Here is a 17,006-nt window from a genome sequence, read left to right as displayed (position 1 = left end):
TATTACATAAAATGTGAGGTTATGTCCTGTGTCCAGTTCAGAAGGGCTTTGATTGAGGCTCATGAGTTTTAATTTATCAGCATTGTCTTTCAATAGCGACCTGTCTTGTTCTGCTGAGACAGCTCTTAAGTGATTTTCCATGACTTTGATGCGAGACTGAAGCAAGAAGATTGCTGCTTATCATTTTAAACAGAGTACCGGGAAGCCCTGTTGGCAAGGAGGCCTGTGAGGCTGAGCCAGGGTACCATTGCTAGAAGTGTTCTTTGTAAAGGGCTGTGATGGTGACCTTGCCCGAAGGTGATCTCTTCTGTATTACCTACTTATTTTATATTTCAACTTGGTCCTTAAGCTATGACAGCATTTTCACCCAATGAGGGAGCTGGACTTTGTGTGTGTATGTGTGTGTGTGTGTGTGTGTGTGTGTGTGTGTGTGTGTGTGTGAGAGAGAGAGAGAGAGAGAGAGAGAGAGAACATCAGAACATCTCACCATGAAGCCTTGATTGGTCTGGATCTTACTATATAGGTGCGGCTGACCTCAAATGTGCAGACTGCCTCTGCCTCCCAAGTACTGGGATTAAAGGCCTGCACCATCACAACCAGCCTTTACTGAAATGTTTGATAGATCCTAAGTTCTCACAAATGGCTGTGTCAATGCTATACTTTACAGGCCTCAGTGTGATTGACTTACCCTGCTTCTCTTAACACACATAAAGATAAGTGCCATTTGTTTGTTTTTGATTTGAGATATGGACTGGTACAACAACAGCCTCTACTACAGTGACACCAAAGGCAATGTTTATGTGCGGCCCCTGAACGGGATGGACGTCTCAGAGAATTATCACATACCCAGCATTGCAGGAGCTGGTGCCTTGGCCTTTGAATGGCTGGGCCATTTTCTCTACTGGGCTGGGAAGACATATGTGGTAAGTTAGAGCCTGGTATCTTGGGTGCTCTAAAGCGATGCCTGCCCACTTCGGTGACTTGCATGGCATGGAGCCATTTCTTGAACCATGGTAACTAATATTTTAAGAATTAAAAAGCGCAGTGCCTAGTATGTAACAGGTACTAAATAATTAAAAGAATTAAAATTAGGAAAATAAATAGTAAAGAGGAACAAGGATAAGGCTCGTCCTCTGTGAAGACATGCATATCCCTGACAGTCTAAGAAAATTCCTCTTTTTTGGAGTCATGGGGACAAAGGGAGTCTTGTACCTGCTGGGCAATGTTCTTTCATTGAGCTACATTCCCAGCTCCCAGTCAAATACCAAGAATGTTACCGAGCATGTACATGCTCTTAATCCCAGTCCAGACACCATCCAGGAGCCAGATAGAGCTCTAAGTTCAAGGGCAGTCTGGTCTGAGGTCTAGGCCAGACATAGCTATCTAGAGAGACCCTGAAAAAAAATAAAGCATGGGTATTTTGATTGAAGATATAATTAGGAATACTGAATGATTTAACTTTGTTTACTTCTCATAGACATGAAAAGACTGAAAGTTCTACTGAGGCAGGTACTGTATCTGCTATTTTCCAAGGTTTAGCCCTCTACCCAGCAACCGTAGAGTGCTGATAGATATTTGTGGTTGAGTGAGTAAATGAAGATATAAATGAGTGAAAGAACTTAATAACGATTGCAATACACCATCCAGAAATGATTATGTCATTTGAAAGTAATTATCCGCCAATACTGTCATGTTTTCTAGATCCAAAGGCAGTCTGTGTTGACAGGCCACACAGACATTGTTGCTCATGTGAAGTTGCTGGTAAACGACATGGCTGTGGATTCTGTCGGTGGCTATCTGTACTGGACGACACTCTACTCAGTTGAGAGCACCAGACTAAATGGAGAAAGTCCTCTTGTACTACAGGCTCAGCCCTGGCTGTCTGGAAAAAAGGTGACAAAATAAGAATTAGAACGTAATTATTTAATGATGCTAAATAGCGCCATTCTATAGTTATGGTAATACTGCCGCTACTTACTGTAGTGGATGTAGAATTCTAACAGCAATGCCGTTAGAGTAAGATCACTGTATGACCAGCATTTCCCTACACCTTTTCGCTGGTCAGAACTGATTAATTTCTAAGTCTGAATATAATATGAAGATTTCTGTAGTTTGCCTTGGCAGCTTTTTAATGTTAATTCATGTATATAATGCAGTCTGATCACGGCCTCACTCCCACACTTCCCTCCCTTCCCTATCAGTCCCCATTCTTCCTTAGATTTATGACTTTTGGTTTTGCTCTGTGACTGTCTTAGTTTAACCAGGACTGTCTGTGTGATCACTGGATTGGAACTATGCACTGGAGCCAAGTGGGGTCACCAGTGGACACACAACTGCAGGCAGTGTTCCTTTGCTTTCTGACTCTAGAGTAGCAAATAGCCCAGCAATGAGGGGTAGGACCCTTGATCTTCTGCTCCATCCACGCCTGAGTATTGATGGGAACATTCTTGTGTGGGCTGAGTGTAGGCATCATTAAGTGCAGTGAGTTCATGAATAGCACCCAGAAGATGTCATCTGTGCCCCTCCACTCTAGCTTCTGGCCCTTAGACTCTGTCCACCTGTATTCTGCAGTGTTACCTGAGCCTTAGAGGAGACTGCATATATGTCTTGTAGAGAGCCGAGCTCTCATCAATAACTTATTCTTAACCACGAGTCTCTACATTGCCATTGCTAAGCAGGAAGAGGCTTCTGTGGTTAAGGTTGAAAGCTGTCTTTGTTTATAGACTTGAACGAAAATATTTAGAAGGAAATTTGATGCTCTCTCAGTTAAGCTAAACAACTGTATTCATTTCCTCCTCTAAAGCGTATTCACGCCCCTGATGTGGGTTTGAACTAGGTTTTCAATCCTGGGCATGGATACTCTCCTGTTCAGTAGCCCTCAAATGTGGTCATAGAGTTGGTTACCCCTCTGCGCTCTAGCATAGTGCCACTAATGCGTGAGCTGTCACACCTTGCTTGGCAGGTTTGTCTTGCAATTACTAGGCTTCAAATGAGGTAACACTGTTAATACCTTTTTCCCTAAGCAGCTAGCAGAAAGCCTTCATGGACTATGAAAGCCAGCTATCGAGGAGAAAGCTTCCAACTTAGTTCCAGCTTGATTTTCCTGCTCACGCAGCCAAGATGTATGTTATCTTCAGCAACAGGGTCCTGTCCTCTAGGTGTCTGCACCCTAGGTTTTGAGACTCAGTTTCCTCACTGAACCTAGAGTTCATCAATTTGGCTAGACTGTCTGGTCAGCGAACTCCAGGGATTGACCTTTTATTTGTTTCCCTAGCACTGATGTTACAGATGCACACTGGCACTCCCTGGCTTTGCATAAAGGCTGGGGATCCAGACTCAGGTCATTACGCTTGTACACCCGGTACATCACCAACTGAATCATCTTTTGTGCTGGCTGGGCAAACCTGTAGACCTCTCCACCTTTCCTTTATGTCTCTTGTGGATTTATCACAGGCACAAGCTGCTTCCAATCAGTAGACATAAGAAAACATAGTCGCCTAATTGTCTGTAGAAAGACACAATTATTTTATCTCATAGAAGGAAAGGTTTATTTTGAGCATACATCTGAGATAAGAGTACCATCATCATCATGTCAGGGAAGCTGGCAGCAAGCACCAGGCTTGTTGGCATGAACAAATTACAGACAGCAATCAGGAAACAAAGAGCAAACAGAACTATGAAGCCGTTTTTATTATATAATGAAGAAAAGAGATACATCTAACATGTATTAATTTATTTTTTGTATTTGACAAATTCATTTTAGAGCATTAAACTTCAGTTTAGATCAGACTACACTAGATGTGATGACTGTTACAGACGTCTGTGGGACACCATCTAATTAATTTAGACACAGGACTATGGACAGACACAGAGGATGAGAATGGCCACACATAGGATTTACTTATGACTGGACACTTTGTTATATTTGGGCAAAAGACCTGTCGAATCTCTTGTTAAAACAGAGATAGTTAATTTGTGGTTTAGAAAGCTCTAGTGTGTTTTATTGCTAATAACCAGACAAAGAGCTGAAACAACTTCATCCCAGCATAGGAGGAAAAGTCAGGCACAGAGGTGTGTAGCTGTTGCCCAGTACTGGTGGGGGGCATAGACAGGAGAACCCTGGGGCTTGTTGGTCAGCCAATGTAGCCAGAGGGTGATCTCCAGGTGCAGTGAGAGACCCTGTTTCAAAAAATAAGTTGGAGGAAGCTGGGTGGTAGTGGCGCATACTTTTAATCCTAGCGCTCAGAAGGTAGAGGCAAGCAGATCTCTGTGAGTTAAAGGTTAGCTTGGTCTATAGAATGAGTTCCAGGACAGTCAGGGCTACACAGAGAAGCCCTGTCTAAAAAACAAACAAAACAAAACAAAACAAAACAGAAAAGACTGAAAGTGGACACCCAACATTGGCATCTGACCAACATCTACACACCCCCACATTATAGATACACACACACACACACACACACACACACACACACACGATAAAATAGATAAGCAAATAAAACTGATCTGATTTCATCCTTACTGCAAAAAAAAAAAAATCAGTACGTCTTGAAGCATCAGGAAATCAAAGCAGGATTTAATTTTTAAAGCCTGGGGAGGACTTTTCACCTAGAGAAGGAATCAGTAGAATTCTCTGGAGGACAGACAACATCTGTGACGTCATGACACTACTAAGGTGCTATAGGAAAGTCCTTTATGATGGTTCCTTTGTAGTAGGGCAAACTGTCAGGAAGGGTTTTTTAATTCTTGGACTTCTTACGGCATCCTTTTAATTTTTGGATAACTTATGATTTCTCATTTTCTTTTCCAATTCCTTCGGCCTGCTTGTCTCCTCCCTCCTGCCCAGGCTACTTTGTATCCCCCCTTCCTCCTCCTTATGTCCTTTCTGAGAAGGAAAGCCTTCTCTCCTGGTCATCCTGCCTCCACTTCCCGGATATTGGGATCACAGATGTGCTCCATCATCCCGCCTCTCCTTGTTCTTTAGTTGTGCTGTAGCTTGTTAAGGGTGCTGTCACTACTTTAATCCTTTACAGTGGCCCTGAGCATCTGGGTGTGCTGTAGGCAACTCCACTATTCTCAGCTATTTGAGAATATATAATATCTATAAAGCCAAAGAAAGCAACAAGCAACAGAAAGGTCCCATCAATGGTTCCTTATGTCTTATGCGTTCTGGTTCCTAGAACATTATTTCCTCAGGACCCACCTAGACAAACAGATATGAAACTAAGATATAGGTTTCAATAGAAGACAAAGAAATAATAATAATGGATGGTTTTTACATTTTATCTGAAAGCAAGACCTTATATACTTGATTATCCAATTATAACATATGAACATTCTGTGTGTATCTTTTTTTTTTTTTTCGAGAGGGTTTTTCTGTGTAACAGTTCTAACTGTCCTGGAACTAGATCTGTAGACCAGACTGTCCTCAAACTCAAAGATTCACCTGCCTCTGCCTCCTGAGTGCTGGAATTAAAGGCATGCGCCACCACCACCCAGCTCTGTCTCTGTGTGTGTATGTATGTGTGTATCAACTGTGTCAGAATGCTTTTGGATTCAGTCAACAGAAAACACACTATTCTTTTTGGGGATGGGTAGAGTCTCATGTAGCCATGACTAGTCTTTAATTTTCTGTGCAACTGAGGCTGACTTTGAACTCCTGGTCTTCTGGCGAAGATTTCCACTTCCTAAATGCTGGGCTTATAGCTGTGTGTGAGCAGGTGGCACACAGGAATTATATGGGAGTTTTAAAACATCTTAGAGATTCATTTTTACCCCTCAGAGATCATAATATGACAGGATGCTGCCAAATTAAGACAAAAACTCTGTTGTTCAGTATTCTTGGAGAATAAATGGCTTAATATCCAGCAGAAGTCATTCCCCTGTGGGGCTAAAGAGTCTAACGTCACAGCTAGTTTTAGGCTAGGCTTGATAGAAATTCCATTTCAAACTGAGCAGCTCTGCAGTGGGTTGGGAATTGTATTCTTTGACAGTTTTGGGGTGCTGCTCAGCTGAGAACCCCACTTTGATAATCCCAGAAGTAAGCGTATAAAACCGAATAATTGGTATTCCTGCTTTTTGAAGAGTTTCAGGAAATCCGTGCACATTTCTATAAATAACATGATTTTGATGTTTCGTGAAGGTAAAAGTCCTTGAAAATAAACTTATAGTCGGCGTCTCCCCTACTCACAAAGGTATTCTTTAGATCTGTGTTTGACGCGCATTCTTTTTGTTTTTGTAGCATGGGGGATTGAGCGAGTGTTTGTAAGCGTGCTAGGCAAGGTCTCGACTCTGAGCTGTTTCCTCAGGCCGGGCACATTTTCTTCCCTTATTTTCTGTTTAGGTTATTGCCCTGACTTTAGACCTCAGCGATGGGTTCCTGTACTGGCTGGTGCAGGGCAATCAGTGTATTCATCTGTACACAGCTGTTCTTCGAGGACGGAGGTAAGGCGGTCCCTGGAAGGCTTGAAGAGAATGCTTTGCCTTTCCTAATAGACCTCTTTATTTTCTGAGACTGCCCAGAGGAGGGGAGATAGGCTTCACCTAGACATAGAATTTTTGGTATTGTTATGCTCATATTTCATAGACGGTTACCTATCTACTGCTGAAGTATCAACCTATACCGCTGGCCAATTCATTCATCTGCAGAGGGGTATGGGTATAATCAAGTGGGAATGTAGGCTCTTCTTGTTGGTTTCATGTGAACTGATTTCAAGGGAGAAGATTGAGTGGAGTTATTAGGTAGACCAGAAAGATGCCCTGGCCAGGGACACAGTTTATGGCACCTATGGTAATAACAAAACTACCTTGCATTTCTGTGGATTGGGGTTCTTGTGGCTACTACACTCTGGGTAAGCGGAGCCTTCCATCCTGGGTAAATGCCCATAAATTCTTTGGTATTTGCCTATCTGTTTTTCACATCTCTTCAAATAGGTTTTCTTTTTTTTTTAAAGTTACAAATGTGCTAGAACCCTAACTCATGTCTCTATTGTTGTGTTACTGTATGTCCTGACTCCACCTATGCACCCTTTGAACATTTTTGCACAGATGGCAAATTTATATCTTTTTTGTGACTTTCTTTCTGGATGGTAACATTTTTTTTCTTTTTGGTCCCATTTATTCATTTATTTATTTTGTTGAGTTATATATTTTTCTCCGACCCCCCCACTTCTTTTACCCTCTCTCATGATTCCCATACTCCTAATTTTCTCAGGATATCTTGCCTTTTTCTACTTCCCATGTAGATTAGATTCATGTATGTCTCTCTTAGCATCCTCTTTGTTTTCTAGGTTCTCTGGGGTTGTGAATTATAGTCTGGTCTTTCTTTGCTTTATGTCTAAAAGCCATTTATGAGTAAGTACATATTTTATTTGTCGGGGGTTACCTCACTCAATATGATGTTTTCTAGATTCATCCATTTGCCTGTAGATTTCAAGATGTCATTTTTTTTCTGCTGTGTAGTACTCCATTGTGTAAATGTACCACATTTTCCTTATCTATTCTTTGGTTGAGGGGCATTTAGGTTGTTTCCAGGTTCTGGCTATGACAAACAATGCTGTTCTGAGCATAGTTGAGCACATGTCCTTGTGGCAAGATTGAGCATCCTTCGGGTATATACCCAAAAGTGGTATTACTGGGTTTTGAGATAGGTTGTTTCCTAAGTTTCTAAGAATTTGCCATACTGACATCCAACGGGGCTGTATCAGCTTGCATTTCCACCAGCAATGTAGGGTTGCTCCTTTACCCAACAACCTTCCTGTCGTCATCAGTGTTTTTGACCTTGGTCATTCTTACAGGTATAAGATGGAATCTCAGAGTTGTTTTGATTTGCATTTCTCTGATGGCTAAAGATGTTGAGCATTTTCTTAAGTGTTTTTCAGTCATTTTAGATTCCTCTGTTGAGAGTTCTCTATTTAGGTCTGTACCCCATTTTTTATTTGATGTTTTCGTTCTTTTGGTGACCAATTCCTTGAGTTCTTTGTATACTATGGAGATCAGCCCTCTGTCTGATGTGGGGTTAGTGAAGATCTTTTCCCATTCTGTAGGTTGTCATTTTGTCTTGTTGACTGTGTCCTTTGCTATATGGAAGCTTTTCAGTTTCTGGAGGTCCCATTTATTAATTGTTTTTTTTTTTTCAGTGTCTGTGCTACTGGGGTTATATTTAGGAAGTAGTCTCCTGTGCCAATGCGTTCAAGTGTACTTCCCACTTTCTCTTCTATGAGGTTCCGTGTGGTTGGTTTTAGGTCGAAGTCTTTGATCCATTTGGAGTTTTGTGCATGGTGATAGATATAGGTCTATTTTTATTCCTCTACCTGGCAACTTTTTTCCTAAGGGCCTGGAAGAACCTGGCACTAAGCTTTTCTTTTGCAACTGCAAAACATGGGGCAAAACCAGATGTGAACTCTCTGCTAGTGAAGTAGTGAGAATTCCGGTTGTGATGTTAATGTTACCCAAAGCACAAAGATTTGTGAGTGCTTGTACCGACCAGACCTCCACAAACTCTAAATGCGCACTCAGTGGCTTTATATTTTCACAGTGTTGGGGACTCTACCATCACAGAATTTGCAGCCTGGAGTCCTTCTGAAATTTCCCAGAATGCACTGGTGTACTACAGTGGTCGACTCTTCTGGATCAATGGCTTTAGGATTATTACGGCACAGGAAATAGGTCAGAGAACCAGTGTGTCTGTTTCGGAGCCAGCGAAATTTAATCAATTCACGATTATACAGGCATCCCTCAAGCCTCTGCCAGGTACATCATTTTATCCGTACCAATTCACTTTTATGCTTTGCATGTATACGAAGCACACATATATGTATATGAACATGTATTTATGCACACACATACATGTACATACATATATGAAGCACATATACATATAAGCACATATATGGGTATGTATATACATATACACACATGCATATATATGCAAGCATACACACATACATACACACACACACACACACACACACACACACATACACAGGCTTTTCAAGACAGGGTTTCTTTGTGTTGCCCTGGCCATCCTGAAACTCACCCTGTCCTTGAATTTAGAGATTTGCCTGTCTCTGTCTCCTGACTGATGGAATTAAAGGTGTGCGCCATCACCACCACCCGTCTTCAATATGTGGTTTGATAGATACTCTTCCTCTTTTAACATACTTCTTAAGAAAAAAATATTTGTGGTCTTTTTATTTGTTTATAGTGAATGTATTCTTAACTCAAATGTATAGCCTGCAAAAGTTAAAAATAATTTTGCAAGATATTTTCAAAGGAAAGGAAAAAACTGACATTTGTTTGGAGACAAGGTCTTGTGTAGCCAAGATTGATCAGGGGAGCGTTTTTTTTTTTTTTTTTTTTTTTTTTTTTTTTTTTTTTTTTTAAGTCCAGACTGCCTTTAAACTCTTAAACTGCTGGTGCCTCTGCCTCCACCTTGTGGTGGGACTGCGAGTGTGCACCACTACAGCTGGTTTTAATTAGAAGTTTAGGCATTTCAGCTGACTTTCCATGAATCTATCCTTAGCTTTCTCGCTCTTTCTTTCTTCCTTTTTCATTTCACAGGGAACTTTTCCTCTACTCCCAAGGTTATTCCAGATTCTGTTCAGGAGTCTTCCTTTCGGATTGAAGGACACACTTCAAATTTCCAAGTCCTGTGGAATGAGCCCCCTGCCGTGGACTGGGGCATAGTTTTCTACAGCGTGGAACTTAGCGCTCATTCTAAGGTACTTGGAGTTGCTGCTTCAGTACGATTTCTCGAAGGCACTTCCTCATCGTGCCACAGAGTGTGTATGCAGTTTGTACACTGAGCCAAACACCTCTCTTTGGTTGCTTTTCCATAACATTTGATTATTAAACGTTTGCCTGAGAACATTTATACAGCTGTCTGTTTTGTGCTATTTGTGACGCCAGCTAGAGTTTAACTGGTTTATCTCAAAGAAATAGCAGAAACAATTGTCAACATGTACGTTTCCAAGATTTCAAGTCTTGATTTTGGAAATAAACCAACATTTAGAAATGTTAGTTAGTTGTGAGTGCAAAGGTCAGTAACCTTTCCTCTGAAAATGTGTTGTGCTTTTCTTGTAGTTCCTGGCTATTGAACGGCACTCCTTACCCGTGTTTACTGTGGAAGGACTGGAGCCCTATGCCTTATTTAACTTTTCTGTCACTCCGTATACTTACTGGGGAAAGGGCCAAAAAACATCTCTATCTCTTCGTGCACCTGAATCAGGTAAAAGAAAAATTCTTTTTAAACAATAATAAGATGCTGATTACTTTACCTGATCTGAAATGGACAGTCAATAACTGTTAAAATAACTTTTGAGTTTTATGCAGTTGTATAGATTCAATAACCTGCCAATGACTTCTTGGAATTTAGAACAATATCATCAAAAGAAGTATGTAAATATATTCCCAAAGAATATATTTAATATATATTGAATATATAAAATATTCAAATATATTGAATATTTGAAAGGTTAAGCACTATTTTGGCTCCACTGTAGTGATATTTAAGAGGCAAAAACACTTTTCAAGAAGTCTGTGAACCTCCTCATCAGGTGTCCAGATGGTCTTCTTTTTGGGAATATATTTGAAAAAGAGCTCCAGACTGATCCTCACAGGTGTTCAAAGCATGCTTACAGGCAGCACACTTTTATTAAACATTCACTACCCTCTTATGCTGGATCTCCACACAGCCAGGTTAGAGTCTTAGCTGCAGAAGTGAGACAGGAAGCCCAGAGTGGCTTATGTGAAGTAGTTGCTGAGTGGCAAGAACATAATCCAAAATTCTTACTGGAGCTCTGAAATCTCACTGGGTCATTTTTGCAAATATTGGTAAATGAGAACACTATATTAATTTCACTTCTATAAACGTCTGATAGAACAGATGGTTCAATAAACACAGAGATCCATTCAGCAGTGCACTTTTAATGGTAGGATTTATCCAATAATATTCATACACAAGGCTCAAGGCAGGGACGTAGTGGAACATGGGCACGTTCTGCCTCAGGTAGTATTTGGATCCAGCTGTGCTCTAAGCGTGTCTCAGACTTCCAGCTTTGGTGGTGCGATTCTGTGGAAATCAGTTTGATCTGTATCCCTCGGGGGATCTCCTAGGGGCCTGTGGTAAAATCTGATAGACACTGGGAGCAGTACAGAAGAATAATGGGATCTGGCCCATACTTCAGAATATTTGCAACATAATTATCAATTATCCAGGCTCACCAATTTTTATTAAGCACTTCAATACTAGATTTGGGGGAGATCTTAAAAAACGAATAAAGATGGTTTTTTTCCTTTTTTTGATGGAGTCCCTAACACAGGATGGATATGATCATATCTGCATGTAGTAGAATAGAAATGAGGCCATGATCTGAGTTGAGTAGCATGACCCTATAGCAGTTCAAAAGTCTTCAGCTTTGTCAAGAGACAGCAAATATTCCTAGACGAGGGAGATGTACATGAATTGAAGTGATACAAAAGGCCTTTCAGTGCCAAGACTTTGACTGGATTTTGAGAGATGGAGTAAGAAGAGCTAGATAAGCCGGGTGGTGGCACACGCCTTTAATCCCAGCACTTGGGAAGCAGAGGCAGGTGGATCTCTGTGAGTTCGAGGCCAGCCTGATCTGCAAAGTAAGTTCCAAGACAGTTAGGCCTATTACACAGAGAAACCCTGTCTCGAAAACTACCACCACCACCACCACCAACAACAAGAAACCAAAAAATAAACAAACAAAAAACTAAGCAAGAAGAGATAGAAAGGTCTTAGTTACTGTTAGTTCATTGTTATCCTAGCAGTGAGCATGGTGTCAACCAGGCAGACAGTGCCCTGATCTGAGAGGTTTATATCCTGATCCACAAGCAACAGGGGGAGAGAAACACACTGGGCTTGGCATGGGTTTTTGAAGTCTCAAAGTCCACCCCCAGTGACACACTTCTTCTAACAAGGCCACACCTCCTAATAAGCATTCAAACATATGAACCTATGGGGGCTATTATTATTTAAACCACCGCAAGGTTTTATACCATAAAGAAGTACAGTGTACGAAGGACTGGGAGTGGAGTAGAGGTGTAAGTGAGGAAGATGAGGAAGCAATGGGACTGGACACGGGGAAGGTGTGAGACCTGAGACCCTGCACAGCACTTTCAAGACAGGAGAGAAATTTGTGGAGTAGAATGACCTGGCATTTCATCGCTTGATTCAACTCTGACAAAGCTGGAGATGCCCAAGCCATAGTCTTGGGATACCTGTTAGCCACCTCTATCATTTTCGGCCTCTTTGAGGATTAGTGTTAAGAGAGCCAAAGTCCCTACATGCTGTATTTTACTTCCTAAGCAGGCAGTCACAGTCATTGCCTCACCTCTTAATAATTGACATCAGCTAAACCTGGCTGTTAGGATGAGAGTGAATGTTGTGTTTTCTTAGGGATAACTGGTCCACCTTTCATCTGTCTGGGACACAGAGATGAGAAAGATGAGTTTACATAGCAGTAAGAGGACATGGGGTAGGCTGAAAGGAAATCATGGAGACTTGGCTGAAATAGCTAGATGAGCTTCTGAAGAAACCTGTGGATTCTTCTTCTAAACAGCCTTAAGAATGAGAGCCTTGATTATCTAGAATGAGAAATACTTTTTTGCCAAGACGTCCATACCATGATCACGGGTGATAAAAGTCAGTCTTATATTATATCCAACACTGTCTGTGCATCTACCTTTCAGTTCCATCAGCACCAGAGAACCCCAGAATATTTATTTTGCCAAGTGGAAGATATGGCAACAAGAATGAAGTCATGGTAGAGTTTAGGTGGAATAAACCCAAGCATGAAAATGGAGTGCTAACCAAATCTGAAATCTTCTATCATATATCTAAACAAAGCGGCGCCAATAAAACAACCGAAGACTGGATTTCTGTCAGTGTGAAGCCCCTGGTGTTTTCTTTTCAGCTTAAGGCCATGAATCTTGGGTATATTGTTGCCTTCCAGGTACGAGAGAGAAGCGGGGGATACATATTTTTGTTTTTAGATTTATCTTTATTATTTTAAATTGTGTTCTTGCATGTCTGCATGGGAATATGTACATGTGTGCGTAGGGGCCCATGGAGGTCAGAGGCCTTGGATCCCTGCCGCAGGAGTTATAGGCAGTTGTGAACACTCCTTGTGGGTACTTGGAACTGAATTTGGGTCCCTTGAAAGAACATCAAGTGCTCTTGACTGCTGAGCTGTTTCTGCAGCTCCTGGGGGAGGAATCTTGATATTTTGGTTGTGAGCCCAGAATTTAATGACTGAGCCATCTTCCCAGCCCTGGGATGTGAATTTTCATAGTATAATGGATGGTTAATTAAAAGACTGAGTTAATATATTTCTACTTTGTCAGTAATTGAGTTCCACTGTGCTCAGAGGAATCAAGCAGTTGACAGACGTAGACAGGAGAGGCAGCACAGCTTGGGTAAAGGATACCTTGACAGTTGCCTTGCACTCAGAGTGTCGTTCACATTCAGGATAAAGCCTGTCTTCATGCACTCAAAAACTACCTACCACGATCAATTATTTTGTACTCATTTTCACAGTTGATCCTTGGATCTGTCAACTCACCCCAAAAGCTGCATGACTAGGCAGTGGTACGCCCCATGCAGCCTCTGTGGTCTTTGCAGCTTGTGGCAGCATCTCTGTCAATGACCCGAATGCTCAGACTGGGAATCGCATGTGTAAATAGAAGTGAGGTCTGACAGAGCTGATATCTCAGAGCAATAATCTAACAATAATATTATTATTAATAATAGTAGTAATAATAACAGAGCAGAAAGAAATGAGGAGTCAGGAAAGTATTCTATTGCTTTGACAATTTGGTATTTTAAATTTATGATTTTTTTAACTTAAAATATATGGCTTGAGAGCTTGTTTGGAGGTTCAGCATGGGAACGCAGCTACTCGTATACCCTTGAGCGAAGACAAGTCTTCCTCTATTCAGGGAAGGTTGTGCTCTTTGACTGAGCATGCATTGTGAGTTCAAGGCCAGCCTGGTCTACAAGGGCTAGTTCCAGGACATGCTCCAAAGCTACAGAGAAACCCTGTCTCAAAAAACCTATATGTATAATATATATATATATTATATATCCTCATAAATTACTGTATTCTTGATAGCTGTACATATTTGCATTTATTTTCCACATCTTCTGGAGAGAAATGTTTAGGAGATTACTTTGAATGTTTTAGTTTCTTATGGATCTTTTATAGAATTTAAAGTTAAATAGAATAATTACAGGAATAATTTATTAGGTCTCTCTATATTTATACTAATCAAGATTCACACATAAAATTAAAAATAATACTAATTTATAATTTTTAATATCACTAAGTACTCAAATTAGATACACATTCTAACTGTGTCTGTCAATATTTATATGTAACTTCAAATTTCAGTCAGTACAGAATCATACAAAGTGACTTGTCTGGGTGTCTTTAACACAGTCTCATTCAGAAGTAAAGATTGCATGAATTAATAAATGCATACACAGACATTACTATGTAACATAGTACAATACATTTAGTGTTAGAGATATAAGAAAACAATTTGGTGCGGGACTGAAGAGATGGCTCAGCAGTTAAAAGCACTTGTTGCTCTTGCAGAGGACCCTCATTCAATTCCTACCAACTACAAGGTGGTTTCATGGGATCCAATGCCATCTTTTAATCTCCAAGGGCACCACATATGCATGTGATACATGCACATACACATAACTAAAACACAATAAAATAAATAAATAACTAAAAATGCTGGGCAGTGGTAGCACGTGTCTTTAATCCCAGCACTTGGAAGGCAGAGACATGTGGATTTTTGAGTTCAAGCCCAGCCTGGCCTACAGATTGAGTTCCAGGACATCCAGGGATATACAGAGAAATATTGTCTCAGAAAAATACCAACAAGAACAAAATACAACAACAACAACAACAAAACCCAAACCCCAAATCAAAAAAAAAAAGTCCAAAATAAACAACCTACTCTCTGGTGCTTTCTTAATAGAGTACTTTGGATCTTGTACTTTGAGGCCATTATCTTACGTGCTGATTTTCTTTGTAGGCAATTTTACAAATACAAAGTTTGGAAATGGAAATGATTTATTATACAATAAAGTACGTTAAAGTTAAAATAAAAGCTTTCCTGTTAGGATGTAGCATGGCACAGTGAAAGGGAAGACAGACACGTCTCAGGAGGATACACATGTCATCGCTTTACTTGTGTGCCCACTTGTGTGCCCTGTGAGCTTCCACATACTCCTGATCCAGCTTCCACTCCTAAGGAGCTGGGAGGACCCCAAGAGAATGTATGTGAAATGCATACTTACTTTTAAGTATAAGGAAACTTGATTATTTTCTCCTTCTAAACCTCCTGTTAGAAAGTCGAGTATATGTAACTTACCATAATTTTTATAGTTTTATATTTGTTAACTATTTTATATAACCTGATCTTGGAAATAGTTGATGACTTTTTATTTATTTAAAAATATTTAATTGATGAGTAAAGATTGTTTGTGTTTCAGGTATAATAATTAGTGATTAGTTGAACACATATTGGGTAATTATCGACACAATCAAATTAATCCGCACATCCATGGTATCTGGGTTACTCAAGAAGTCCCCAGACCTTTCCCAAGCAATGGAGACATTTATTATTCTTTATCCTTTTTTAGGTAGAAAACCAACTGTGGGTACAGGTCAATATTTTCCTCTTTAGTTATTTATTACAATATACTTAGATGTAAACAATGCTTTTAAACTATAATGCATATTAGGTGTATACAATGACTATTTCATAATTATCAGTCTCTGAGTCTACTGCTACTGAGAACACCTATACATTTAAAAAAATTTCTTCCTTTCTTTATTCTTTAGGTTCGTGTCTTCACATCCAAAGGGCCAGGACCATTTTCTGATACAGTGATGTCTAAAACATCAGGTATTTCTTACCTAAAAATCTGTAAATAATGGTTGGAAAGTATGCATTTTTGTTGGTATGTTTAAGAAAAGGAACAGCAGCTCTGATTAAAAGTTAAGATAGAATATATATATATATGTATATATATATATATATATATATATATATATATATTCATGTTAAAGTAGTTTGAAGAAACTCAGACTCAGAGGGCCTGAGAGTCTTCATCGAGCCTGATGCGTTAAGATGAATCTGAAGTGGCCCATGGATTTCAGCACAGCTGATTTCTCATGACCTGAAGCTTGTTTCTCATGGGCATTGTCTAATAAAAAATTATTTTTCATTTGCAGAAATCAAACCATTTCCATATCTCATATCTCTTCTTGGCAATAAGATCGTGTTTCTAGATATGGATCAAAATCAAGTTGCGTGGACATTTTCTACCAAGGGAGATGTCAGCACTGTGGGGTACACTGCAGATGATGAAATGGGGTATTTTGTGCAAGGAGACTCACTCTTCCTTCTGAATTTGCACAAACATTCCAGCTCCAAGGTATTTCCTTTTGAGATTCTTTTGATGTGAAGGATGTAATTAAGATGATTGGCCAGTGGGTGAGCCTTTAAGATGAGAATGATTGAAATAGTAGTAAATGTGTGGCCATTTAGTTACCCATAAATACAGAATAGGTTTGTGCACGTGTTTTCCTTTCCTTTCCTTTCCTTTCCTTTCCTTTCCTTTCCTTTCCTTTCCTTTCCTTTCCTTTCCTTTCCTTTCCTTTCCTTTCCTTTCCTTTCCTTTCCTTTCCTTTTTCCTTCCTTTCCCTTCCTTTCCCTTCCCTTCCCTTCCCTTCCCTTCCCTTCCCTTCCCTTCCCTTCCCTTCCCTTCCCCTTCCCCTTCCCTTTCCCTTTCCCTTTCACTTCTTTCCTTTCCCTTCTTTCCTTCCTTCCTTCCTTCTTTCCTTCCTTCCTTCCTTCCTTCCTTCCTTCCTTCCTTCCTTCCTCTCTCTTTCTCTTTCTCTCTCTCTCCCTGCCTCGCTCCCTCCCTCCTTCTCTCTCTCTCCCTCCCTCCTTCTCTC

At 40.3% G+C, this 17,006-nt stretch overlaps 1 protein-coding gene across 4 annotated transcripts in view; it reads left to right on the top strand.

Moving 5' to 3' along the window:
* The window catches only part of Ros1 (ROS proto-oncogene 1, receptor tyrosine kinase), a 131,582-nt gene that overhangs the window by 47,202 nt on the left and 67,374 nt on the right, over positions 1-17,006 (top strand). For all 4 annotated transcript variants that reach the window (XM_087910994.1, XM_087910983.1, XM_087911003.1 and 1 more), the window contains 9 exons: positions 745-923; positions 1,702-1,893; positions 6,344-6,444; positions 8,537-8,751; positions 9,562-9,722; positions 10,084-10,228; positions 12,718-12,980; positions 15,888-15,951; positions 16,281-16,483. In XM_087910994.1, the coding sequence (XP_087767120.1) occupies positions 745-923; positions 1,702-1,893; positions 6,344-6,444; positions 8,537-8,751; positions 9,562-9,722; positions 10,084-10,228; positions 12,718-12,980; positions 15,888-15,951; positions 16,281-16,483 (1,523 nt within the window). The remainder of the gene's footprint in view (positions 1-744; positions 924-1,701; positions 1,894-6,343; positions 6,445-8,536; positions 8,752-9,561; positions 9,723-10,083; positions 10,229-12,717; positions 12,981-15,887; positions 15,952-16,280; positions 16,484-17,006) is intronic.

This window comes from Myodes glareolus, chromosome 1, assembly GCF_982192425.1.
Source record: "Myodes glareolus chromosome 1, mMyoGla1.1, whole genome shotgun sequence".
Taxonomy (NCBI): Eukaryota; Metazoa; Chordata; class Mammalia; order Rodentia; family Cricetidae; genus Myodes; species Myodes glareolus.
Note: the sequence above shows the minus strand (reverse complement) of the source record. Positions and strands in the feature narration are given on the sequence as shown.